General features: G+C 42.3%; 2 protein-coding genes across 2 annotated transcripts in view; one reads left to right on the top strand and one right to left on the bottom strand.

The window, feature by feature from the left end:
- The window catches only part of xpr1a (xenotropic and polytropic retrovirus receptor 1a), a 66706-nt gene extending 56512 nt beyond the window's left edge, over positions 1-10194 (top strand). The window contains exons 12-15 of the mRNA XM_020080465.2: positions 5061-5227; positions 5311-5450; positions 5685-5909; positions 6367-10194. Coding sequence (XP_019936024.1) covers positions 5061-5227; positions 5311-5450; positions 5685-5909; positions 6367-6424 — 590 coding nt within the window. The 3' untranslated portion in view covers positions 6425-10194. The remainder of the gene's footprint in view (positions 1-5060; positions 5228-5310; positions 5451-5684; positions 5910-6366) is intronic.
- Positions 10195-11832: 1638 nt separating this feature from the next.
- Positions 11833-26553, bottom strand: sin3b (SIN3 transcription regulator family member B). Its single transcript, XM_020080937.2, has 19 exons — positions 25995-26553; positions 24164-24270; positions 23534-23687; positions 22103-22468; positions 21685-21840; positions 21024-21152; positions 20745-20834; positions 20496-20614; positions 19961-20174; positions 19341-19457; positions 18961-19199; positions 18285-18468; positions 16569-17619; positions 15542-15711; positions 15276-15449; positions 14586-14678; positions 14366-14460; positions 13277-13475; positions 11833-13144 (listed from the first exon to the last, which is right to left on the bottom strand). Exons 1-19 carry the CDS (start codon positions 26118-26120, stop codon positions 12908-12910), a joined length of 4020 nt encoding a protein of 1339 aa, XP_019936496.2. The 5' UTR covers positions 26121-26553; the 3' UTR covers positions 11833-12907.
- Between the last annotated feature and the right edge of the window lie 508 nt (positions 26554-27061).

Genomic DNA, 27061 nt, shown 5'->3' with positions numbered 1-27061 from the left:
TCCTCATGAATCTTACCTTTGACCACTGAAATCAAATCAATCCATCTTTGAGTCTGAGTGAATATTTCTGTCAAATTTAAAAGGATTCTAAAAATAACACATTCACAAGGTAAAAAGGTTTTGTGGTCACAGTGACCTCGACCTTTGAACTCAAAATTCCAACCAGGTTGTTCTTGAGTCCAGATGTAATGAAATTCTTTATGGGGGTTCTCGGTAAATTATATTTGAAGAAAAGACCTTGACCTTTGACCTTTGATGATCAAAATCAAATCAGTCCCTTTTTCAGTGAACATTTGGACAAAATTTGACGAAATGGCCTCTAGGTGTTCTTGAGTTACCGTGTTCACAGGCAAAAAAATGGCTTTGGAAAGTCAAAGTGACCTTGATCTTTGACCACCCAATTTTAATCAGTTCATTTTTTACTCCAACTGAACATTTGGACCAAATTTAACAAAATCCCCTTCAAGCTGTTCGTGAAATATAATTTTCATTAGAATGGGACAGACTGACAACCCAGAGACGTAATGCTTCGGTCCACTGGCTGACGTTTGCGCTGTGGAATAAAAAGCCTGCACCACCGATACTCTCTTTAGTCTGGGTGTGCACATGACAGATGATGCCTAGTCGTCCCTGCAATTCCCAGCATCTGCCAGAGTAGACGGTCGGGTCGGTGTCATGTTCTCCCCGGGTTCAGCTGTAAAAGGTGCCTGCAGATTCAGTGAGTATCTGGCGGTGCTCCCAGCGTGTGTGGATGTGTCACCTTCATTGCTAACCCAATCACAGCGCTGATGGCTGATGCTGTGCGACCTCATCGCCTGGCCGCCTCACTCGTTCCTGGAAATGCCCACTTTTAGCTCCGGGAACACGGAACACTCCAAACCATAAATGCAACCAGATAAATCACGAGCTTCCCCGTAGAACACTGCATGGTATTCAGTGTCCCGTGCTTCCATTCACAGATCTAAATCTGTGAAATTACGAGCTACACTCTCCTCTCTGGTGTGTGTGGGTTCACACTTTTTTCTCTGCCAATCTGGGGTTTGAGGTTGAATCATTTTTGCTTTGTTGCAGCCACTGCAGCAGATTTCTCCCCTCAGAGGGAAGTTGAGTTCAGTGCTGTGAATAACTGATCGAACTTTGTCATGAAACTGTAAATCTCAGCTCACGCTCAGAGGCTTGTAGCTAGAGAGGAAGAGGAGAAGGAGGATTTCCTGGCTCAAACAGAAAACCTCAAGCCCTGTAAGATACAGTGTGAGGCCTTAGAACAGTAAAGCATGCTTTATTCAGGATCAATACTGGCTTAGCTTTATGTACGCTAGCTTGAGACTTATTGCTGTTTTAGTTCGAGGCCTAATGCTGATTCAAGCCCGTGGGATTTATCTCACGGACAGACTAAGACAGGAGAACAGGATATTGCACGGGCGAGAATAGCATGAGCATGTGATAGATAGAAAGAAGTTGTTTGAAGGGGAAATGTATGAACATGCAGAGACAAGATCAGGGGTCTAAAAGGAAAAATGCAGAGATGTCTCTCAAGTCAGTGCAGAGATCTGTGACATCAGTTTTAAAAACTCCAGCTACAATAGATCAGACCAAAGAGGAACTAAGTCCTTATGGTATGAGAGGTCGACTGTGGTGGTGAGCGAAGGAAATGAATCTGTTGTGATCAGCAAATTCAGAGCTGATGGAGCACAGAGGGGGAGAAAATAACCTTTTTTCTGAAAGTCGTAGAGACTTGGGCATTTCACGAATAATAAAGGGGAGACAGCCACGCACCCACACCGAATTTCAGCACGTTTCGAGCAAGCAGAGCAGAGTTATTCACCCTATGGTGAATATGGGTTAGGGTTGCAATTAGAGTTAGGGTTGTGATTAGGGTTAGGGTTGCAATTAGGGTTAGGGTTGCGGTTAGCAGGAAAGGGATGGGGAGAGGAGAGGAGAGGAGAGGAGAGGAGAGGAGAGAGTAATTACCGGCCCAGGGTCTGAACACATGTTTGCTGGACTCTGCTGGAATAGAGATGAGCCTGGAGCTGACAGCTTTTATAACTTCATTTCATGTACTGACCCCTCGGTCATTATCAGGAGAGGAATTGCGACACACACACACACACACACACACACACACACACACACACCCTGAGCTGAGCCCACACGTTTGCCAGTGAAGATAAAAGACGCCGCTCTGACTCAAATCTTCTTCTGCCTGCTTGAACTCCACTTCACCTCTGCTCAGCCCAAACAGACTCCTGCTGCAGCAGATCTGCTGCGTTTCATTCACCTCAGAGGTCTGAGCTGAGGATGACGTCACTCCTGATTTGACAATACATGTCTGAAGTGTTGTTTATTTTGAGGTGGGGGGGCTGGAGTCTGCTGTTGCCAGGTTAGCCATTGTTAGCAATGCCAGTTTATAAAACACCACAAAAGAATGCTGACAGATAGTGGCTGGACATTAATGTGTGTACAACTGATTTAATGAGTAGATATAGTAATATGAGCCTAAATTGTATATCACGTATTTTAACAGCATGTTGTGTTTTTATTATATAAAATCTTTAAGTAAAAATTAACCAGTAACTGCACATTGTAGATAAATGTGATTGAGTAAATGCTAAACTCAATTCCCATTAATTATCTGGACTGTTGCGCCCCTATAATCTAATTTGTCCTGCCACGGTTTCATAATGAACCAAAGAAAATGCTGACACTTCTCATAATAACATAATATGTATATCTCTAACTTGGTGTCTTGCTTCGTGTCTGCAGTTGTGGGTGTTCCGAAAGGAAACAAAAATGAAAAAAAAAAAAGGTCCTGATTTCAGATCTGCTCCGAAAATGTAATGGGTTATTTTCTTGGGCCAGTTCCCACACCTCCACAAAGTTTCAAGCAGTTAATCCTGCTAACTAACAAACAAGCACAGGCAGATGAAATGTTATGAGTATATAGCGGCAGAACATGTACAATTACCTTAATACTGTACAGAAATGCTGTACCCGATTAATAGTACTTTCCACTACTGTCTACAGCTGGGTGTTCTCCTTGTGCAGAATTCTTCTTGTTGACTGATTTAGTTGCCACCAGACGAGAAATGACTCTAAAAGCAGGAACTGATCGTTGTCGTTGTAAACTTGTTTCCATCAATGGGAACTGGGCCTGTTGCATTAAAGCAGACTGCTGAAGTGCTCTGTCTTTAATAGTGTTTAACCTCTTGGGTTCCTGAGGACAACAACTGTCTGTGTGTCTGTGTGAGACAGCCAACAGCGATCAAGTGTGTGTGACAGGAGCCAGTGACCAGTGTTCTCTCTACTGAGCATCCAATCAATGTCCATCTCCCCATGTTTAACCTCTATACGCCTCAGTGGTTAACCAGCCTGGTGGGAAAGAAACATCAACCTTCTCAGCAACTGAAGGGTTAAATACTTCAACTCTTTACGAGCAGAGAATCACATCAGTGGATGTTTTCCAGTGAGAAGACTCTATTGTCCAGGAGTGAGTTTAATCTACAGCTGGGGAATCTTAGTGTGGCCGTGGGGACTCCTTCCATCCCATAGCTCAGCCGGAGAAGACGCAAACGGCACAATGGATGCAGCAGTGAACAGAGCAGCAGCAGTAATTCTCTGATAGAAACGTCCCACGCTCTGCTCCCCCAGCGTCTCGTTGGCTGGGAGCAGGGAAAAGCTGTGACTATGAAAAACAGTCAGCGAGCCGGGTCTCTGTCTTGTGGCTGCTTGTCTGTATCTGTCTCAGACGCTGTGTGGGGCCACTGGCTGCTGATTTATAGAGCTGATGGAACAAGTAAATCCATCAGTGATCCTGCGTGAACACACAGACGCTGCTGACCACAGCTTCTTACACACGCTGACATTATGCAGTGCATTAAACAAATGTAAATGATGAGGTGAGGAGGCAAACAGGATGTTATATTGAAGAGTCTAATGAAGCTGAAAGCAGAAGTCACCCTGTCGGGAAACCAGACAGCCTGGAATGAATCTTCCCGTTAGTTGCTCTTCAAAGACACTGGAAACTGCAATTGTTCATTGGAGGAAGAAATTAGAGAAGTAATGATCCAGTAAAAAAGAGTTTACAAGAACAAAACATATACTTATGGTTCTGACCTTTGAATCATTAACATTTCCTGAGTCATATTATTTTCATGTGCTTTCACAGAACAGAACTGGTTCAAATGCTGAATGAAAAAATTCATTCTGCACAGATTGGTCAATTTACTGGTTATCATATCATGTTCTGTGTGAGGATTTTTATCTCTTCAGGTTTTAGGCTGTTGATCATTTCTGACAGAGACGATACAATTAATCAATCAATAAAAAAACACAGATATACACACAGCACAATGTACACAGGTTATATTTGCATTATCTCCAAAGAAACACACATGAGGTTGGATCAAAGACGATTACCACTGTGAAGCTATAATATCCCAGATGCGAAAGCTGCCATCTTGTGTCAATGACACCACTGAGAGCCACAGTCTGCCAGAGGGAGGGACACACTCAACCAATCTTTTATTTTTATAGCATCAGATAAAACTACATTAAAACCACACACACAGAAACAGGAACACTACAGGTAGTAGTCTTTGAATAGATTCCCTTTAAAATGCCAGGAAGTGAAACCACTGTTACAGGTTGTGTTGCTGCAGATGAGTCTCTAAAGGTCAGCTTCCAGGTGCAGCTCACTAAGTGAATAAGCTACAACATATGTGTAATGTTATATAGTGAACGTGTGTTTGATGGAAACTGTTATGATATTAGTGGGATTAAATTCTTAATGTAACATTTGCCCACTGCTAATTCAATAAGTCACAGCTAGTGTATTCTTGACAGGAGAGCTCCCTCTAGTGGTGACAGTGGAAAAGTTGCATTGACTTTACTTCAGCGAGGCTCCGGATTCTCTAAAGCTTCATTTTAAAAACACAGATATTTAGTTTTATTCCAGATGTGAAAACTGCATGAAAACATATTTGGATCTGAATCAAAGAAAACAGATGAATGAATGCATGTCACATGACCTCAGTTGTGTTTGTGTTTGTGTGTATTTTCAGAACAAGGACACACGGATGCCGACATGTTCTTCTATCTGCTCATCGTCTTCTCCACCATCAGCTCCCTCTACACACTGATCTGGGATCTGAGGATGGACTGGGGTCTGTTCGACCGTGGAGCCGGAGAAAACACCTTCCTCAGAGAAGAAATCGTTTACCCCCATAAGGTGAGAGAGTCTGAGACACACACTCTCACACACACACACACACACACAGGGTCATCTAAACTAAGTCCCCTCTCCCCCCTCAGGCCTACTACTACTGTGCCATTATCGAGGACGTGATCCTACGTTTTGCCTGGACGATCCAGATCTCTCTGACCACAACGACAAAGATCCACTCTGTGGGCGACATCATAGCCACCGTGCTCGCTCCTCTCGAGGTCTTCAGGTGAGTGTCAGACTTACTCTTTATCCCAAACACACTGACCCTCATGAGGTGCTCTACAGGACGAGAGCTGTACAACCTCACTTCATTTCACCAACTTGAAATGCTCAAAGATTCCTGTCCGTCAAGATGTTTACAGATGATGGACATGTTTCTCTAGAGGTTTGCTGCTGTAGCTTCAGGTCAGCCTCTCTCTTCTAATACAACCTCCCCAACCCCCTTGTTGCCCCTCTGCAGGCGTTTTGTGTGGAACTTCTTCCGTCTGGAGAACGAGCACCTGAATAACTGTGGTGAGTTCCGTGCGGTGAGGGACATCTCAGTGGCGCCGCTCAACGCTGACGACCAGACGTTGCTGGAGCAGATGATGGACAGCGAGGACGGCGTCCGGAACCGCTCGGGCAAGAAGACCTGGAAGAGGTCCTACAGCCTGTCACTCCGACGCCCCCTACTGTCCTCCTCACAGTAAGGAAAAACACTGACAATTGATTCAACTCAAACATTTCTATTTTCGCTTGCTAAACTAAATAAAGATGGTCCATTTATAAATAACTGAAGACAAAATAAATGTGATCTTATGAATAGAACAGGGACCTGGAAGAGGTTTATATTTCTCTTCTGTGTCTCAGTTTAAAGAAAAGTGCCACATCTATACTATCATGTACTTTATTTTTTGTGGTACTTTATGTGTTTCTTGAGAGTATTATTATCTTTATATAAATGCAAAACATCAGAATGAACTCCTGGATTATTCATTGTCCTTTTATCAAGAAAGGGACCGAATGTTTGACTTTACAAAATATGAAATCAATCACATCTATTATTCAGGATCTCGAATTTTGAAAATTGTTAAAATAATAATTTGAAATTAACAAAATGTTGCAGATCATATTAAAATGTTTGAATCCTTCTTTTTTTCTAGATCAAAAAAGGACACGAAGGTGCTAATCGAAGACACGGATGATGAGGCCTTCAGCTGAGTCCACAACGTCATCACACACACAACCACACACACACACACACTCAGACATAGTATACTTATACGGACCTCATTCACTAACATCCAACCTCAGCCCTCCTCCCTTATAGTTCTCTCTATGTGTAGTGACCCCGTCCCCCCCAGCTCAAACCTTTAAATCAGGACTCTCAGTCTGAATTTACCTCATCTCTACTTGTTTGTGAGTACATTTGGTCTTTATAAGTATAGGAACACACTGTAATGTAGAAACACACACACACACACACACACACACACATATATATATAAACCTGCTGAAGCACAAACACAGAGTAGTATTGCTACAGTCGAGAGTAGACAGACAGACAGACAGACAGACAGACAGACAGGTGGACAGACATCATGCACGTAACTAGTAACACAGACCACACTGCCCTGAGATTATTCTCTTCTTTTTTAATGGACTTTTTAGTCTGTTGTTGTTGTTTCTTTAGATTATCCTCGATTGTTTTCTTTCCTGGATTTAAAAAGGAGAATCTGTACACATGAGGCTACACACGACTGTTTACACGTCTTTCTAACTCCACTAGGATCAACAGGGAGAAGACAAAGCCGACTGAAAGACTTAACATGAATCAGTAGAAACCCGAGGAAGGACTCTTCACACATCGCAGCATATCAAAAAACAAATCAACTGGTTTCCACTTGTTGATTCTTTTTATATCCATCTTCTTTCTTCTTTTTCTTTGCCGAGCTGTAATAACGTCAGTGTTCAATCACAGTCCTTGCAGAGGCACTTGCAGGAAAAGTGCGTTTTAATACACAGAGCATGAAAAAAAAAAAACTACTTGTACACAAAAGGGATGTTTTGACTCAAACATTTCTAGTCTGTGATGTTGCTTTGTAATATATTTAATATATTTGATGTATGTTATTACTCTATTACAATTGTTCAGTACTTCTACATGTGTTGTTTATACTAGTGAGACTAGTTTAATGATCCACACAATGATTGTTAATGTATTTTATAACATTTGGAAATGTTTTTTCTTGGTTATACTTGTGCCAAAATTTTAATAAGCTCGTTTTCCGTCCTCGATTTTATGCCCAACCTCCAATTAGAGCAAAAATGACTCGTGAGTCGTCACAGTTATGGTTTCAGGTCACCTCAAAGTGCCCTGTTAGCTACCGTCTGTTGTATGTGCATTGAGATTCTCTGCATTAATTACCAAAGCTTTGTTTTTAATGAATGTGTCTGCGGCTTTTTATATCCAACCTGTCTGAGTGGCCCGAAAGCTTATTTAAAAGATTGGAGTGTTTTTCTCTTATTCTCTTAAAGTGCATGTGTTATTGGGCTGTATTAGCAGGTAGTCTCTGTTTTGTAGGTGCTCCCAGTAATATGAGTAGAAATAGAATTGCACTCGGTAGGAAGCATACCTCCGCCAAGGTCCAACAGTCCCCCAATAAAACCACGGTTATCACACACAAAAATATCAGCATGACTGATTTCTTTCATCAAGATCCATGAATTATCCTCCGAGAAATCAACTAAAATGTAAAAAGACTCAAAATTTCATGCAAACTAACAAACGCAGATGAAAACGTGACCTTGCTGGAGGTGATTACTAGTATTACTGTCAATGTTTGTGTAGAATAGTGATCATAGGCCCTATAGGAAGAAAACGCTCAGTGTTGCCAGATTGAACAGTTTCTACCCACTTTTGTACAGTTTCAGTGGATTTCCCCAAATTGATAGTTTGGCTTTATATTTCAATGTGTTTGCCTATTTTTATTCTACGAGTAAGAAATCATCAAACATCTGAAATGACAATTAAAGTACATTTTTTGATGATAAGGCTCCTTGGTGGAAGTCAGAACTGGCAACACTGCATAAGCTCATCGAGGGCCCTTACAGTATATCCAGTAAATATGTGGAAACCCTGACACGTCTCACAGCTCTTGTGTGGGTTTGAGCTCCTGAATCAGGGACCTAGGTGTGATTTTTCACCACATTCTGCGTCACCGGATTTGTTCAACTCTAATGTTGGTCGTTAATTTTAGCACTCTTTAAACAATAATTTCAAGTTTGAATTTGACACAGACAACCAGGAAAACGTGCCACTGTTCGACCCTCATCTCATCCCTGAGCCGGCAGCCTTCGTTTGCAGAGCTGTTGCTTCATCTTTTTAAAAACGTGCTGATGTTCAAAGGCCCCCTGACTTTTAGAGACACGTCTCTGTAGCTTCAGTGCTGGTTCATGTGTCTCACTCTCTCTCCTCGCTGCACTCTCTGCTCTGCTGTTCCTCCCTGTGGCTGCACTGAGTCACCATTGCTCATGAAACAAATCACAGAAAGCTACAAATGTGAAGCAGAAACGTTCCTGTTTCTCCCACTTCTGTTTTTGTTTGTTCCCGCAGCAGCTTAAAGACTCAGTTTTGTGCGTGATGAGCTTAATGTGAACTGGAAACCTGGAAAGTGAATTGCTGTACCTGTTAAAACGTAGATGGGTAGCTTCCCTGTCTATTCAAACACACTGGACACATAACTGTACATGACGTACGTGACACACACACACACACACACACCGGCCCTCTCTCTCGTGTCGGAGAGCACAACACTACAGCAGGTAGTTTTTGTAAAAAGGCTCTGTTGTCTTGCTTGCATGCTGCTTTTTGTTTTACATTGTACATAGATCTTAATTTATTCGACATGATGTGTATAGTATCGATCATTGCAGCCCCTCTGACAATGATCGGTTTCGTATGTTGCCATGTTTGCTCTGAGACAAGCAGTATTTTCTAGGTGACGAGGAGCGTTTTGTCGACCCTGCACTCTTTCATGTGTAAATCTGTCGAAAGTGTTTGTATTAAACTAAGAGGGAAAAAAAGAAGATCCATAGAAATGGAGAACGTGATTGGTTGTATTTATCGGTGATTCCTTCTTATTTCGAGGCGTCATCGTCGTCAGGGGTTGGGGGTTATATCCCCGTGTCCTGCAGCTGTAATCCTGTTTGTACATCTGTGAATGTGCATGAAACTATAACTATGTGGACGTTGCGTCTGTTGTTGTGAGCCTCCCTGCAGACAGAAGCACTTTGAGTTAGGGAGCAGGAGCGAGGACCCACACCACACTCATTACAAGATACCGTTAAACTGATCCCAGATCTGCTCAAGCTTCTCATCCCGTTCTCATAAACAGAACAGGAACTTTATTTGCTCGCTGGAAGCAGTTCAAGATGCTCCTCAAACATTTTTACAGTTTGTGGATCCGACAGACGAATATATAAAAAAAAAAACAGGCTTATTTTGTACAGTTTTTTTCCATGAGATGATCTTGATAAACCCTGACATCCCATTCTTCCATAGCGGCTCAGTTTAGTTTCTACTGCTTGCTGAAACTCCCATGATGTTAAAGTGCTCGATATGTGTGCAACCTCCCTCCCTCTCCTCTGCCTCCCCTCTCGATGTTTGTGCCCTGGCTCTAATCTAGCTGAACGTGATAGTACCTGTAGTTTGGTAGATGGATGTTCCACTTTAAAAAAATAGAAGAAAAAAAAAAAGAAGATAGAAGAAAAAACATTGTGGCTAAATGTGATTTCAAGAGACCTAAAGAAAGGAAAACGTCTTTCAGTCTGAACCATCCTCCCCGAGTCCCTTTTACATGGTAGTTTGTACATGTCGAGTGTGAAACACTGTTCAATGATGGTTTTCCTGATGGTATTTGTATTTCTGTAAACACTTTGGTGATCCTGTCATATCTGGGTTTTATAAACCACAATTATTTTTAAAACTCGCTCTGCCTCTCGACTCTTTTCTTCTCTTTTAGTGTTGTTTTTTACTTTTTAATCTGCTGCGGCCTCCTCTGACCTGTGGTTTAATTCACTCTCCAGGAAGCCTGGTTATATCTGCTATGTCACACGAGATGCTTTGCTGCATCTTCCCTTTTTGATGCACCTCTGTGGATAAAGACGCACACTGATTAGCACAAATGTATATATCTGTTACATGAGCAGCCCCTTTATATAAGCACAAGATCCAGGTTTTCTATTTGGATTTGCTCTAAATTGCATACACTATAAAATATCAGTCTGCCCGATTCTTTCAACGTGATCCATGAATTATTCTCAGAGAAATCAATGGACATGTTGACAAACATACCAAAGTGTGATGGGTTCTTTCCTGAACCATATCACATCCTTCCACCGAGTTTCACAGAAATCATTTCAGGATTTTTTGCGTAATCCTGCTATCTAACAAACAAACGCTGAGGAAAACATCGCCTCCGTAGTGGAGGTAGAATTCCTTGAATTGTTTTGTTAAGAGGAAGGAACCATGTTCACACTCAGACATAATGTGCATGTATGACTAACAGGCAGACTCATAGACAAACAGCCTGGTGAGGAAAAGCAGTATTGCAGGTGGTGGTGTGATTTAGGCCTTGAGGTTTAGGACCTCGTCCAAAAGCAGAGACAGTGTTTAGAGATTCAATGTTTTTTTCTCCCTCATTTCTGGTGGGCAGACTGAGTCTGACGCTGTTATCTTCACTGTGCCAACCAGGTTAAATGAATCATCCTGAGAAGCCTGAAAATCTCATTTCTTGGCAAAGAGGAGACACCAACAAAATCAAAGCAGAGCACAGCAAACTGGAACTTATCACCATCCACAAACCCTCATCTTCCAACGCTAAATCCCAACAGTCTCTTCCACTTCAGAAGAAAAGCACCTTGGAGTATGGAAACAGCAGTTAAATAACAATCAGCAGAGGGGCAAATAAGTGGCAGTTCTAGGGCTTTCAGTTGTTGCACATGAGCTTCTTCAGTAGACTGTATTTGTTTACATAACTTTAAATCTTTTTTTTTTTACCAATGTGGACAAAAAGTACTTGACATGTGGGAAGACTCCATGTGCTGAAGATCAGGTGCTACTGATAGATCAGAAGCTACTGATGGACTTAATGAGTGAGTTAATTTAAGAAAAACTGGAACTGCAATTAAACCAGGCACAACACCCTTATAACTTTTACTACTACTTTTATGAAGTTTATGTCCTGCAAACAGCAACAAGTCAATATTTTCAAGATTGTTTGGAAATTGTGAAAAATCTGAGGTTACATTAAAACACAACAAAGAATAGCAACAATCCTGACTTGAAGGAGCTGGAGCCAGCAATATATCTGCACGTTTTTCTAGGAAAAACAGTTATTGATACATTTTGTGTCCATTGACCAATAGTCTCCACCCTTATTTAATGTTTAGAGATTATGTTAGAAATATTTTGATTTAATTTTGATCATTTTAAAAACTCTAGTTTAACATGCAGCCATCAGATGGACTCCATATGTTATTAACGCACTGTAAAATCAATGAGTCAAATCAGGGAGCTGCGTCACTCTGAGTCTTCATGAGCAAACAACCTGCCAGTCGACATCTAAGAAGGTCACAACTAGGTTGTTTATTTTATGATAACTGATACAGGATAAATGTTATACATTCTATTTTAACACTGATATTTTGCTTTTATTTTCAATGTCAGTATGCAAAAAAAAAAAGACGATGCAAAGTAAACATTTGGTGAAATCATGAATATGATACATAATTTGACTGCTTCATCAATATTAAACCAATTATTTTTAAGGACTCCTTGTTACCCTGGTGATAACTTGTATCTCTACAACACAAAAAAGGGAAAAATAAAAGATACCAAAAAGAAACAGACTGCAAACATCAAGAGTTGGCCGACAGCACACACTGTAAAGAACCACATGATCTTCAGATGTATCGATCGACTCGCGTAGATGCATATATAAAAATACAGGATCCCTGTTGTATATATATGCACATACAGTAATAATGCAATTACTGGAGTTGTAGAGCCTGTACTGGGCATACAAACAGACAAAATGAAGAGCAGGATACACATACATACACACGTTTACCGTTATCTCTCCATATAAACACGCATAAATCAACCAACAAGCAGAAGGCTCTCTGGCTTTAGAAGCTAAAAACTACACTTGACTTAAAAAAAGGGAAAAAAAACAAAAACAGACATTCACATTTCTGAAACAAATGTCATGATCTCAGAACTCAGAACTTCTCACCTGATCAACCGTCCCTGTCCATCAGTCCTATCAACTGCTGCTGCTGTGTGCCACCAGAGAAGTCAGAAGGATGAGGAAAGACGATCTCCGTTTGTGCTGTCGTGTCCGTCTCGGCCCGTCCATCGGGGCCGAGTTTACTCCCACTGATTATTACTGCACTGCGTCTGTGTGTTGGTCCATTTCTCCACGTTACCTCTCCTCTCACTCATTCACTCTGTTTTTCTGATAGTTTCTTCATCCATGAGTGGAAGTGAGTGAGTGAACATGTTGTGGAGAAGTGTGAATGCAGCTGTTCATGTCTGTGTTTAGTGTATAAATGTCCTGTAAGTCCATGCATTTACCTGTATGTGTGTATGTATGTGTGTATGTGTGTGAGTGTACTGCACGTCCAACTCTAAGCAGGCCTCTAAGGTGAGGCCGGGGCTTTGCTACTGCTGTAATGAACTTGGTATCTGTTGACCGTTTGCCCTTTCACCTCGGTCGACAGGCAGGTGGTCTTGCAGGGGATCATGTCCTCCTCCTCCTCACCCATCAGCCAGTTCTGCACTGAGCGTTCAGCCGAGGCAGTCACGTGATTGGCCAGCCAGCCCTGGTGCCACTTGTCGAAGCGGTCGTGCTGGGTCGCTGCCACTCTGTGCTGCGACTGTATAGACAGAGGAAATAAAAAGCATCTTCTATGAGACCCCAAACAAGGAGGAAATGCACAAGCCAGACTTCACTCAGATTCACATTACAAACTGAAATGTATGAAATGAAAACACTGACGCCACGCTACCTTCCTGGCCTTGACCAGCGCTCCTCTGCGGTACATGTAATCCTCAGAGTTCATGACAAACACCATCTTGTGAGTGTTGAGTTTAAAGCGACAGTCCAAACTCCCGGCGTTTTCCACGCCCAGCTGGCGGTGCCACTCTCTCCTGCAGCGCATCGCCTCCACCTGCCGCACCTGCCAGCGACGGAAACGCCGCAGGTTCCTACGAGAACAGAAACATTAGAGACATTTATCTCATCTCGAAACTTTTGTTTGAACTAGAATATCATGAAAGTGGTGCTAAAGCAGATGGCTTTTTTAAAGCAGTTGTTAGAATATCATAAATAATATTAGAATATCTAAATAATTTAACTCGCAATCCTGATAAAATCCCTGCACTTTATTTCACAATTTCTTTTATATTTGAACATATTGGTTTTTGTAGAAAAACTTAAGTTGATTACACTGATGATTTGAGGTGCTTTCATGAAATGATGTTCTGTCTGACACAGGTGCACAGGAAAATAATATCCTGCAAAAGACCTCTTGCAAAGGTTCATTACTAAGTATTACGGTTTATGGCTATTTCATCATTTCATTCATTCTAACGTAGTGGGAAAGATTAAATTGAAACTGTGATGACCAGTTACAATTCAAACCAGTGTAGAAGTACATCAGACAGACTGAGGTAGTATGCCTAAGGATCCAGCAGAGGGCGCTCACTATAAACCTGACCTATGGCATGCTTTTTTTTTTTTTTACCTGTAAGTAAAGCAACAAAAATGTAAGACTTTAGCAAACAACACCAAAGCATCTGAGAAGCAGTGTGAGGAAGTAGTGTGTTTCTACACTGAGATTGCAAAGTGAGCAAAAAGTGACAGTGCTTTGAAGACTGTATGAATATTATATTATATAAGTGTTTCAAGTGAGAAAAAACAATAAGGAAACAGAAGAAGCCCAATAAGATCTGTGGCAAGTGTATGAATAGTTTGGTCAGAAGTTCAGCTAATTTATTCAGACACAATGTAATGATAGGCAACTGTGAGACAGTACAAATAAAACAGAGGATTGGTTTGATGTGGTCTAAACGTCTATAGAAATGAAGTGTCATACCTGGGCAAAAATACAGGCTTGAAGAAGTAGCCCTCTGCCTGAGAGCACAGACTAGACTCTGTTCCTACAAACTGCTCCATGTAGCTCGACAGGCACTGAGAGAGGAAGAGAGCAAGTTCCACCAAGTTTAAAAAGTTTAGTTCAACTTAAATTAGATTATTCATTTCATGCTGCCTGTCAGAAAAACAAGAGTTTGCACGGCTTGTAAACGAGTGTTTACCTGCACATCTAACGGGTCGTCAGCCTGGGCCTCCTCAGTGTCCAGCAGCTCAATGGTCATCGTCACATGACCCTTGTTTTGGATAAACATCACCTGATGATGAGACACAGGAACGTCAGTAAATCAATTGAAATAAACTCCCCAGCAGAGAATAAAACCAGGGTTCATTTTTAGTTGTTAAAATGTAGAAATGTGATGAGACTCTGTTACTCTGTGATGTGACTCTTTCACTTTCACATTACAACTACAGCGTCAGACTAAATATTTATTTATGTAATTAGCGACTCGGTCGTTGGGAAAGTTATATAACCTGTATATTCCTGAACACTGTCTAACAGCGGTAACACCAACTACTGCGGCAACCATATGCTGAAAAACACTGAACAGCTTGAGAAAAATGAAGAGGACGAGATCTGAACTGAAACTATTGAAAATGATTCACCTTTAGTAAAGCAGCTCTATTTTTACAATCATGATCATTATTCCTGAAACACTCCATCACAAAAACAGCCATTAGTGATGTGCTTTGCTTTTGTCGTTCATTTAGCATTGTGAGAAATATGAGCAAGCTATCCTCTGTAATGACTGGATGTGTGCCCACTCTATATCTCCACTGGTAAATATATATAGTAATGTTTCAAAATGCCAGAGCCGAATATATGGTCCAGCACTTCATTCATTTATGCTCACCTTGAAGCAGTTCTCCTCAGCCATGACTCTCTCAGCTTTCCACTGGTAGCTTGTCTCCCAAGCAGCTCTGACACACTGAGAGGAGAGGTTCCCCCCTGCTGCCCCCCGCTTCCTCTCAGCCAAGTAAAGATCCACCACCTGCAGACAAACCTCGTCGCTCACCAGGTGCTGCAGCTGAAGAATGACACGGTGGAGAGTTAGAGAAAGCAGCAGCAGAGAAATGTGGAAGGAGACAACCTTGAAAAAAAAAAAACAATTTTTCTTACCTGTCGAATAATGTTGTGGATGACCTTGTCGATGGTGAAGCCGATGTAGGCGTGGATAGTGAACATCTCTCTCAGCGTGTCTTCGTACTGTGTGGAGTCCAGGTTTCCATCCAGCAGACTGCGCACCATGTCCAGGAAGGCTGGGTAATACTCCTCCAACTCCACTTCACCTGCAGAAGGAAGGAGATGTCACATCAGTTAAATGCATGTGATCACAATGTGTGTAATGTAGTGATGACATGAGCAGTTTTAAAGAGTTGATCTGTTGTCGCAGCAGCGCTCCGACATGTTTTGGACAAACTATGCTTTTTTGTAGCATTAGTACTAAAAGGCATTTCAAGCGGTTTTGATGGGAAGTTAACTAATTCAGACTGTTGCCTGATGTCTGCAGGAGAACTGCAAAAATTCACCAATTACTCAATCCAAAGAAAATCAATCTGCAACTCTTCTAATGATTGAATAATCTTTCCAAGTAATCTTTTGCAAATAATGCTTCAAGCTAAAAACAAAAATCAGCATTTCGTGGTTCCAGGTTCTCAAATGTAAGAATTTGGTTTTCTTTGTCTTGTATTATCGTTATTAAATGTTTTTGGTTGGACGAAACCTAAATTGTACCTGAAATCTTCCGAAATGGATCAGGCTTTACACAGTATATAAATCAATGTTCTATGTCTTGAACGACCTAGACACCATAAAAAACAAACATTGAGCTGTTTCAAGAATAGATTCGCAGCTGCTTCTCTACAGATCTGTAATATTTTCAAACAAGCTGTCGCCCTCATAATATGGGATCATGTATTATGACTTTGAACATCATGAATCCTGGTATTAGTTATGTGAACTGACACCAGGAAAGGCTTGATTTGATTGAGCTTTCTTAGTCACTACTTATTAATTAAAACCAATTAAAGCAGCTATCTAAAATAACAAACCACTACTCTGAGGTTATTTATCCCATTGAGTCCAATTTTGATCCAACTTAAGTTTAACAGTTATAACATTTCAAAAAACCAGTGTCTGAACTTACTGGGCGGTTTGAGGCGGAGCTCCATGGCGAGGTCACATGCTTTTTCCCTCCGTCCCTCCGCCATCAGCAGCCTCTCTCTGCTCTGCTCAGCTCGGTGCTCCAGCAGCTGCCGCTCAGCCTGTCGGTAAACTCGCAGCAGCCGCGAACACAGAGTCTGGTGCAGCCGCAAGAAGAAATACCAGTTGTTGTTGACGAAAAAAAGGTTGTAGACACCGTCCAGCTCCTTCTGGTGCTCTGCTTCAGGGTCGCGAAGGTCCACCTTCTCCCCGGCTACACCAGAACCCATCTCCATAGGAGTAGATACAGGGGTGGATGTGGCGGTCCCTGCAGCCTGACTCATGCTGATGGAGGTGGTGGAGGCCTCTGGTTCCGCAGTTTGGGACGGGCTGCAGCGCCTTCGCCTGGACTCGCCATTGAGCTGCTGCTGGGGTTGTGTCTGAGGCTGGGCAGGTAGGGGTTGAGACTGACTACCTGTGGCTGCTGCAGCTCCTGATGCATTGTTAGGATTACCATTTCCTCCTCCTCCTCCTCCTACTACTGCTGCTGCGACTGCTGGGACTGCTGCTGATCTACCTGCACCTCCTCTTTCTCCTCTTTCCCCTCTCTCTCCTCTCTCCCCTCTCTCCCCTCTCTCTCCTCTCTCTCCTCTCTCCCCTCTCTCTCCTCTCTCCCCTCTCTCCGCTCTCTCCCCTCTCTCCCCTCTCTCCCCTCTCTCTCCTCCCTCGCCTCCCTCTCCACCCTCACCTCCCTCGCCTCCATCCTCAGGCTCAGCCTCCTCATCTGTCCAATCTTCAGTATCACTGAGCTCACCGCGGCGAGAGAAGAACAGGTCGGGGACAAAGTGCTGGATGATGCGCTTTATGTGATCCTTGTCGTCTTTGTGGATGGTGGGCTGCCGTTTGACGTGGTAGATGATAAGTGAGGCGGCGTCCTCCAGGATCTGTTTGTCCTCATACGTGAACACCATGTGAGGCTCACTGGATGAGGCAGAACCAGAGCCGTTACGTCCCTGCTGGCCGATGCCACCTTCTTCTGTGCTCTGCTCCTGACGCTGATACACAGAAAAAAAGAAACCACAAAGATGAATTTGGGAGGACACACTGCGACAGTCAGAGCTGTAAATAGAAAATGAAGATTAACAAAAATGTTTTTAAAAGGAAATGTGAAAATAAATGCTCGCTCTGTAGCTTTAAATTATATCACACAAAAACTCATCAGAAGATTGAGTATAATTGGTTGATATGAAATAGATGATAATTTGTATGGGTCTGATCAATTCTTGTGATTAAATCCAGGGTTGGGATTGTTATGTCAATTCCAATGTCAAGGTTTAAACAATAAAAAGGAAACCAGAAAAGAAGAGATCACATTCATTTGCTCAGATGAATACTGGGTGTCAGCTTTTCCCATTCATCACACATCACTGAACACCAGAATGAGGTCAATTCTTTCAAATTTGGCTTTTGTTTAGTCAGCTGTGTTTGAATGCATTCTCTCAAAATGTGAAGGTATCGTACTTCAGGGGGGTTTAAGTTACTGACACTTAAAATACTTAATATATAGAGAAAGATTACATTTCTTATTGTGTCAAACCTCTAGTATGATACAAGCAGGCATATTAATTATACAGGAAGGTCATGACACTGCAAACCTCATTATCTTTTCATATTATGGAGGCCCCAGTGCTAAACCAGCAGAAACAAAGAGAGATTTTACCTCATCATAGACGCTCTCAATCTCATTGAGAAGACTCTTTGACCGCAGGGCCTTCATGTCATTCTGTTTGAAGTTGACTCCTTGGTGGTCGAGGGACTTCAGGTAGGCCTTCTCGTACTGCTCCCTCCATATCTTATTGAAACCCTGTTGGGCCTCTCTCCATTCCTCTTCCTTGGCTTTCAACCTGTAGAGAACGACCACTTTATTGTAGATAGTCATGTTCATGAATATGTCATGTTAATGTATGCAAGTGCACTTCCAGGTGCCTGGTTTGAATACACAGCCCACTTTTTATAAACTTTTGCTATATGGTTAATCTTTTGAGGCAGGACCTCTAAAGACCACTGCTGGTTGATAGAAGCATCTTATTTTTTCAAAAACATTTACAGGTACATCGTAATGTCACTTAGTTAAATCCCCCTGCTGGTAATGTAAATGTTTTTAACTGCAAACCTACACCCAGAATTTCTACATTCAGTGTTGATGAATAGAAAGAACATTTTACCACTGTGTCTAATCAACATAATTTGAATGCAAAAAAGGTGTGAAATAGGAGACAGTGTCAGGTCTACAATAGACATAAGGAGTTTGGCCTTAACGTTTTTTTTCCCATTAAATGTTAAACCAGGAGGAAATTTGACAAAGTCGAAACCAAAGAGAAAAAGACTGCCTTAACCTCTTGAGCACCACAGGCACAGCAGTGGCAGGACTCCTCTTCAGTCCCTCAATGATCTCGGGGGCTTTATCGCCATAGATACGATACACAGCGCGACGCTGGATGACCTCAGAGGTGCCGCCCAGGCAGTCGTCTAATCTGAATCGTTCCTGGTCCTCTGGTGAAAGGCGGGACAGCTTCTTCTGGACACTCTCTAACACCCGGATAGTGGCCAAGTTAGTCTCCAGAACCACATCCAACTAGAAATGGAGAATTACAGACATAACGTTTTTAAATGACAGTATGTGCTTTATGTGTTAAAACTCATCTCTTTCTTTAAAAACACACAGTCGCAAAAAGATAAAAACGTGTATTTGTGAAGTTTAAATCAAGGCATGTACCTCAAATCTTTCATCCTCGCAGCGATGCAACTGCTCCTCATAAGGAGTTTTCTTCGAGCTGACGAAGGTGGAGTCCTCAGACCAGGAGGGGAAGGACACCCAGGTATCATTTAACACCTATAATAAATGCATATATTGATGAATTATTATCAATGGGAAAACTTTTCTACAGGAAGATATTTCATGATAAAAGACCATTCTATCATAACCTGTGATGTTTTTGACCACAGGGAAATCTCTTTATGACTCGGTCCTTGTGTTGTTACCTCTGCGAAGGTGGCTATGTTTTCACTCTTGTACATTTGTTTGTTTGTCAGCAGGATAATGCAAAAACTATTGAACAGATTTCCATGAAATTTGGTAGAAGTATGGGAAATGTGCCTCTCAAGAAGTTATTAATTTTTTTTGCAGATCCAGGTTGATAAGTGGTGATAATGGCAATGAAGTTGAAAACATGGACGTAAACTATGTTTGTTTCAAACTATCATGTTTGTTAGGCTTTAAGGATACAAAAAAACACTGAATATATACAAAAAATGTTTCTCAGACACTTGCAGAGGGAACCTTTGAGCAAAGCACTGATCTAGTGATAACTCTTAGTAAAATGTATGTGGGCGTACCTCCTTGCACAGTGCAGTGCGCCCGCTGCACTTAGGTTGCTGGTAGGTCTTGGGCAGTGCTCTATAGCTAGAACCCAGGCGCTTGCAGGAGGCATAATCCACCTCCCTGCCCCCTCCCCCCTCCATGTAGCGATCCGACAGCCCTGACACAGCATGAGAGAGCTCTTTGTCCCCGAGAAATGACTTGAACTGTGTGTACAGTTCAGGAAACTTCCTGGAAGGAGATGAAATCATAATTGACAGATAAATGAGAAGAAGAGCAGCTGACCAAAGAGCAAGAACTTCCCTTCAGAAAAAGACTGCTAAATTTGAATGCGACGTCATTTATATTTAATTGGACTTGAATCAGTGCTCTTTGATATAACCTCGCAAATTCTTAAATGGCCCTGAACGTCAACACAAAACCAGACATTAGCATTAGCATTTGTCAGGCTATCTGCAGCTACTTTACTTATTCATTTGTGCATCCACTTTTCTCATTTTACTCAATCATTTCATACATTTATCCATCTCTGTCATTTTTTCATCCACTCACCCCAGGAAAGGAGTAACTAGCTGAAGCAGCTCTGCTCCCGAAACTACTTCCTGGTTAAACAAGGCGATGCAGCGCAGGAAGTTCTCGTACACTTCCTGGCTTTTAAACAGGCGACGAACCTGAATGATGGGTGGGATGACAAAGAAATTAGAGGATTTAAGGAAATGTGTAAAGACCGACAGAAGGGAAAAGGAAGTACAGCAGCAGGGGGTCAAAAGTACAGTATGAAAAAGGAAAACGATGCCTCACCTTATCAAAGAAGGAGAATTCTCTTAAAACTCCGTGCTTGCCGACCGAAGCAAAGGACTGATCTTTGGTACAGGAATACTTCATTTTTTTCTACATGAAAAAGAAAACAAAAACTTAATAATTTTCACATTTACACATCACTTATCAAAGTTATTGTGGTTGAAGCCTTTGGGATGATAGACGATGATATAGAGGGTTGCTGAACCTTTTTGACTTCAAGGACATGTATATGTGCACTGGCGCATTGCCCGGGGCAGGTATTCTAAATGGGGGATTTACCTTCAGCAGTGGGGACATGTGCTGCAGTAGGATGGGTCTGGGCCTCTTTTTGTTCTGTTTGGTTATCGCGTCATCTTCCTCCGGCCTTTTCAGCTGCTCTTTCCCCCCTGTCAGTGAGCTCCCTGTGAACTACAGGAGAGGAGGCACAAACACACAAGTTGTGAAATCTATTAATAATACTTCTATAGACTAGGGCTGCAATTTACATTGTTTTGTATTGTTTCCCCAAAAATAATTTGATGTATAAAGTATCTGGAAATGGTAAAGAAACAAACATTGGCAACACGTTTGCTTGAATTATGTCTGAAACAAAACAAAAATCAAAACAGTTAACCTAATTAATGGTCTGTCATTCAATTGACTCAATTAATGATTTCAGTTCTACTTCAGGCTGATCCGTGACACTTTGTCCATGAATTTTAAGCGTCCTTTTTCTAAATTAAGAAATACTTGTTTAACACAGCACTTACTATTAAATACATTTCTGAATAGTAGCACAAATACAAAATAGCAGTAATTGTGAAATTTGTTAAAAAAACTGAAAGGGGAAAACACAATGACAACAACACATCAGAACGTATTGGTTATGTCCCTTCTGTTCTTTTTCTCATCCGTTTTGAAAGCAGAACATTAACTGTATGTCTTGTGCTGCTTTACTGACCAGTGATCTCTTGGCGTCAGGCAGGAATTGTCCAAACTCCGCCAGCAGGTCTTCTTGTCCCTTAAAGAGACTGGCGACTTTAGAAAACACCTCATCTTCTGTCATTCCGCTGCTGCCTCGGCTGCCTCGACTTTCCTTCACCTCCAGCTGTTCCTTCTAAAGAGCAGTAAGGGGGGGAAATGTGATCAGGTGAGAAATTAACCTTATTTAAAAACAAAAAAAACATCGGAGACAGGTTAGTATTCTTTCATTGTCCTTCAAGTCTAGACTGTTGTAGAAATTTTTATGTTTTCTCGAAACCTACAATAATGAAGTGGAGTGGGACTGAAAAGTAAGAAAAACTACAGCTTTTTTAACTGAAAATTACTTTACATCTAAAAAAAACTATGCAAGTCACCACCTTTTCCCTCTGAAGTACCTGATATGTATGAAGAATCTCGAGGAAGGCTCTGTAGATCTCTGGGTGATCTAGAAAGCGATTTTTAATCTTGTTTACGTAGCTGATGGCACTGTCAAACTCTACGGGGCTTGTCTCTGAGGCGGGTGGGGACACAGATGAGGTGGTGGCCTGATTCTGACTCTCTCTGCTTGTCAGGGGAAGAGAGAGTCTGCTAGAGGGCTCTGTGGGTCCTGCTGAGGTTGAAGAGGGTAGGGACTCTGATGAGGCAGCCTTGACTTCGCTGGTTTGGGCGGGTCCAGCTTCAACGTTGGCGGCAGAGGCACTACCTGAGGTTGCGGGCACTGCAGGGGTGGTGAGACTCTTCCCCTGCTGGCCTGGGGATACCTGCACCAATGAAAGACAGACAGAGTATGTTGAGCTATATAATAAGAAGGGCATTAAGTAAGGCTTAACATTGTTTACCTCAGTTAAGATTTAGAGACGAAAACTTGAAAGTAAATGGAAACACAGATGGTTGTTAAAATTTGGCACACTACTGTTTCAGTGGGTGTGTCCTAAATCACTCTATATTATAAGAATCTAATCTGTAATTTTTGCAACTCTCCTAAAACCCAATGATAAAACTACAAATTCTTTGAGGTGAAACAGAATGAAAATATGAGTTTCATCTTTTCCATATATATAAAATGTGGCATTGTGGCCCTATACACTGCACAAATTACACACTCAGACAAAATGGCCGTCAGTAAATATGGTGTTATTGAAAATAAACAGGGAGGGATCATTTCCCTTTAATTTCTTATTGAGAAGCTTCAAGTTATAAAATGATTTTGTATACTATAAGCTCAGAGAACCTTACTTAAACTGCATCAGGCTCAAAAACAGAATGCTTGGCTCGGGTAGTTTACTCTCGGGCTTGGAAGGGTTTAAAAAACAAAAACTCACAACACCTTGCTTAAACAATACAAACAAAATATAAAAACTAAGCTAAGGCTGACTCTGCACTGAAACAAATATCTGAGCACCTTATCAATCTTTGTATTAGACTCAACTCAGCATGGCATATTTCTGATCGTTTCAAACGTTGGAATCTTAACTAAAACCTCAAATTTGGTTGCATATCATTTGTTGCTTCATTCAAATTCAGGGACAGGGAGGAACTCCTATGGTTAAACAAAAGTCAAAGAATCTCCTCTAGTCTTGATCATTTCTGAAAACTGACAGATTAGCTGCTTTGTTTTGGTGTGAAGCCTTCATCACAGCAATATCAGTTCTTCTGAGTAGAAAAAAGAGGTACCTGTTTCCTCTCAGGAATTTAAAAGCTCTGTTGATTTTTCAGCACACATACATTTGTTGTGATGGGCCTGTTGTAATTTGTATAAGTTATAACATAAATAAAGCACGAACTGTGAGAATTTATCAACATCAACTGTGAGGTGAGAGTCTCACCTGTGTAGAGAACGGAGACTGGAGGAAAGCCATCCCATTCTTGGGGACCTCTATCCGATACCCTGGTGGGAGGAAGGCATTGAAGCCCAACACTAAGTCTGGGTGTCCATGGAAGAGCTGTGACACACGGTTTATCACACCTGGTGTGTCAATGCTATTCAAGAGAAAAGAGAGAAAAGGACATTTTAGAAATAGAGTAGTTACCAGAGGCAAATAAAGATTAGCTTCCTCTCACATGTGCTTCAGAACGACAACGAGCTCTTAATCAATGAGACTTGCAGCGTAGTAAGGAGCACAGTTGAGTCACTAATTATAAATTCTGTCATCCCACACATTTTACATTTCAAGATAATACAAACGATTGCCTAATTACAGCAGGAAGCTATCCGCCATTTCTTACTTATTGATAAAAGCTCTAAAACGTGTGGTTAATCCCCGGGTACTAATGTTTTGAAAACTAATCAAATTCTACATGCAAGCTCCACCATCAACGTCTCATGAGCCATCTCATTAAAAATGTAAAACTAAAAACTGAATAACTTCTGGCACTCTTGGGACTGATAGTGGGTGAGCTGTTTTCACATGCCTCGCTGTATATTAAACTTGTATGTTCTTTGTTTGCATAAATACCTCTGCGACTTGAATTCTTTCATGATGTCGAGAAACTTGTTGTATATGCCGGGGTCATTCGCAAACCGAATTTTAACTTGGTCCAGATATGACAAGGCATCTTCGACCTACAGAGAGTGGGGAAAAAACAAGAGATCATTAGTCAGGGCTCCCTCTGCTTTAACAAAACCGTTTTCCAGGACCTTTCCAGACAGTTCACACAAATCCACCTTCAAATCAGTTGTGAGAATGTAAACAGGAATTCAGAAGGCTGACTTTAAACTTGCTACCGGCTAGTTAACATTATAGATTATGTCATTATGTAAATCAAACATGTGGTGTTATGGTTTTGGTTGAGCTAGTTAAATAATAAGATTTGCAAGTTCACGTAGGTGGTCCATGTAAGGGACTAAAATAAAACCTAAATTAAAAGGATTATTTCATAGGATTTCAATCCAATTCCAGCTCATTTCCATGCCTGGAAAAGTACTCTCTAAATGTCTAGGTTTTCCAGGATGTGTGTGAGAACCCTGTCAATGCAGCACAGAGTAAACAGTCTCCTCTGTAACTGAGTAGGAAGTTAGAACTTATTTCTAAAATTCTGCTTGCAAATCATTTGTTTTTTCAAATAAAATTCCGGAAATTCCAGAAAAGGAGCCACTCAGATGTCAATATTTGGACATTTTAATCGAACTCCAGATTACTACCACGATACTGTCTGAATGTCCAGGTTTTCCAGGGTGTGTGTGTGTGTGTGTGTGAACCCTGTCAATGCAGCACAAAGTGTGATCAGCCTCGTCTGGAGTTGATGAAGTAGCAACTTCCAGAGATAGAGCAATCAGATGGTTAAACATGTGTCACAGGACAATGGTCTGTCCCCATGTCTGTACTACACCTACACTAACAGAGCACATACGAGGAACCGCTGCCATCACACTTCAAGCGGTGCATGTACACAAAACGATATATTTGATCGCCACGAGTGGACATTTTGTGCGTGAAGTTATATAAACAGGCGATGTTTGCTTTGTCCATTGTCAGCTGGAGTGCTTGGTTTACAAATGCACTAGTTAGCCGTACAAGCTGTACTCCTGCCGCCGCTGGATAAATAAATAAAACGGATGAACACAAGAAGACGTCGGGCTGCTTTTGTTCGCGGGACCATGTTTTCTTTAGTCACAACCTGCTTCGCTGGGTTCAGCTCACGACAAACGACACGAAGCGTTGTTCAGAAATAATCCACATCCACACAGGGGCTGAAGCTAACGTTAGCCAACTGGCGATAATAACTCCACCAACACTTGCAACACCTCGCCACATATACGTTTACACAATACGGTCAGTCGCAGCTGGCGTCTGACTTTGCAGTGAAATGACTGAAAACGACCGTATTCAAACAGTGCGACAACAAAAGAAGCTGCTAGTGAAGTGAAGTAGCCGTTCTTCGCTAGCCTGCCTGACGTCCCCCACTTTGTTCAGGGTGGCTGAGGGAGAGAGAAAAAAAGACGAACAAGGAGGAACTTCCCACAAGCAGGGTTTGAGTTAGCGTTTGCTCACAGCGGCTGTTACTGACATCGTAAATACGAAACCCCCGCTAACTGTGCCGCTCCACGGTCACTCTAAGATCCTCCATTAGCCTCCACATTTCACCCCAAACCCCAGTGTTTGGGCTGTTTGGCGATGAATTACTTTTAACAGGCCAGCGAGCTAACGGAGCTAGCCAGCCGTTCCTTTCACTACTCTCTGCGCCGAGGGAGAAAAAGCCTCACATCCAACGCAGCGATCCGACCGACAAAATGGTTGTGACTCCGAGGGGACTTTTCCCCCGTGTCGTGTCCGCTTGTCTTCTTACCTTCAGCTTCTGGAAGTGCTGCTGCTGCTGCTGCTGCTGCTGCACTTGCTTTTGTGTCACCACGTAAGGCTTGTCTTGAATTTGGTTTATTTGCTTCGCGGTGCTGTGCGCCTGAAGCTTCGCCATTATCCCGGCGACGGGGAGGCTCCGGAGCCGCGACCACAACTTGAGAGGGAAGCTCCCGCTGTTGTTACCTCCAGTTGTTGGCTAGCCGACAAACCTTCCTCTGGGTCGGGGAGCCAGGCTGCCTGCCCGCCTGCCAGCCAGCGAGCAGCCCTCTACTTTGCCTGGCTGGACAGTGTCGGCTCCTCGGCGGCGCAGGGGGAAGGACGGACGGAGCGCGGTGGAGGGGGATGACAGACGAGCTGCTACTCGCCGCGACTCGGAGCCAACATCGCCGTCGAATTGGAGCGAGTCGAGGCGAGAAGTGCAGGGGAACGAGCGGCGGGGACAATGGTTGGCGTTGGTCGTTTTTAAAATAACTATCGCCTGTCTCTTTAAATTCGGCGGCAGCGGTCTGTTCGAGGCGTCCGGAAGCCAGAGTAGGAGTGAGAAACTGAAAAAAAGTGAAAAATGGAAGTGCGCAGCCGCAGCGAGGGGAGGAGCAGAGTTCATAAGAATCAGATTGCTCCACTCCCCCTCCACTGCTACAAAGAACTACGTCTCTCCATCTGCCTCCACAGGAACACTGGCGGCCGCTCCACTCCGCCGTGCCCGCCGCTGCTGCACCGACCGCGGACTGAACTCGGACCGTGACGCCCGTCAGCACCGGGCTGGTGCGAGGATGAAGAGCTGCAGAGGCTGTTTTTCTCTTTCTCTCTTTCATTTCTCCACAGGGGAACATTTACACACACAAACAACCGGCAAAGGAAACATGGTAGGACTTCCTCATGATACAAAAAACAATCTCTGATGTATATGGAGAAGAAAAAGAGCTTTATTGATAACTTAGAATGATTGAAAGCCCCTTAACTATTATTTTATTTATTTTTATATTTATCTTGTCTGTATTTATCTTCTATAATTGTTGACATTGTGTGCTCCATTGTGTTCTATGTTATATTAAT

Source organism: Paralichthys olivaceus, chromosome 3 (assembly GCF_024713975.1).
Source record: "Paralichthys olivaceus isolate ysfri-2021 chromosome 3, ASM2471397v2, whole genome shotgun sequence".
Lineage (NCBI taxonomy): Eukaryota > Metazoa > Chordata > Actinopteri > Pleuronectiformes > Paralichthyidae > Paralichthys > Paralichthys olivaceus.
This window is presented reverse-complemented; position numbering and strand designations above follow the sequence as displayed.

Coding starts and splice junctions, on each gene's coding strand:
- sin3b (XM_020080937.2), bottom strand. CDS start 26,120: ATGGCGAAGCTTCAGGCGCACAGCACCGCGAAGCAAATAAACCAAATT. Junction 14,461..14,585: donor ACGACCCGTTAGATGTGCAG/GTAAACACTCGT, acceptor TTCCTCTCTCAG/TGCCTGTCGAGCTACATGGA. Junction 13,145..13,276: donor CGCTGGTCAAGGCCAGGAAG/GTAGCGTGGCGT, acceptor CTGTCTATACAG/TCGCAGCACAGAGTGGCAGC.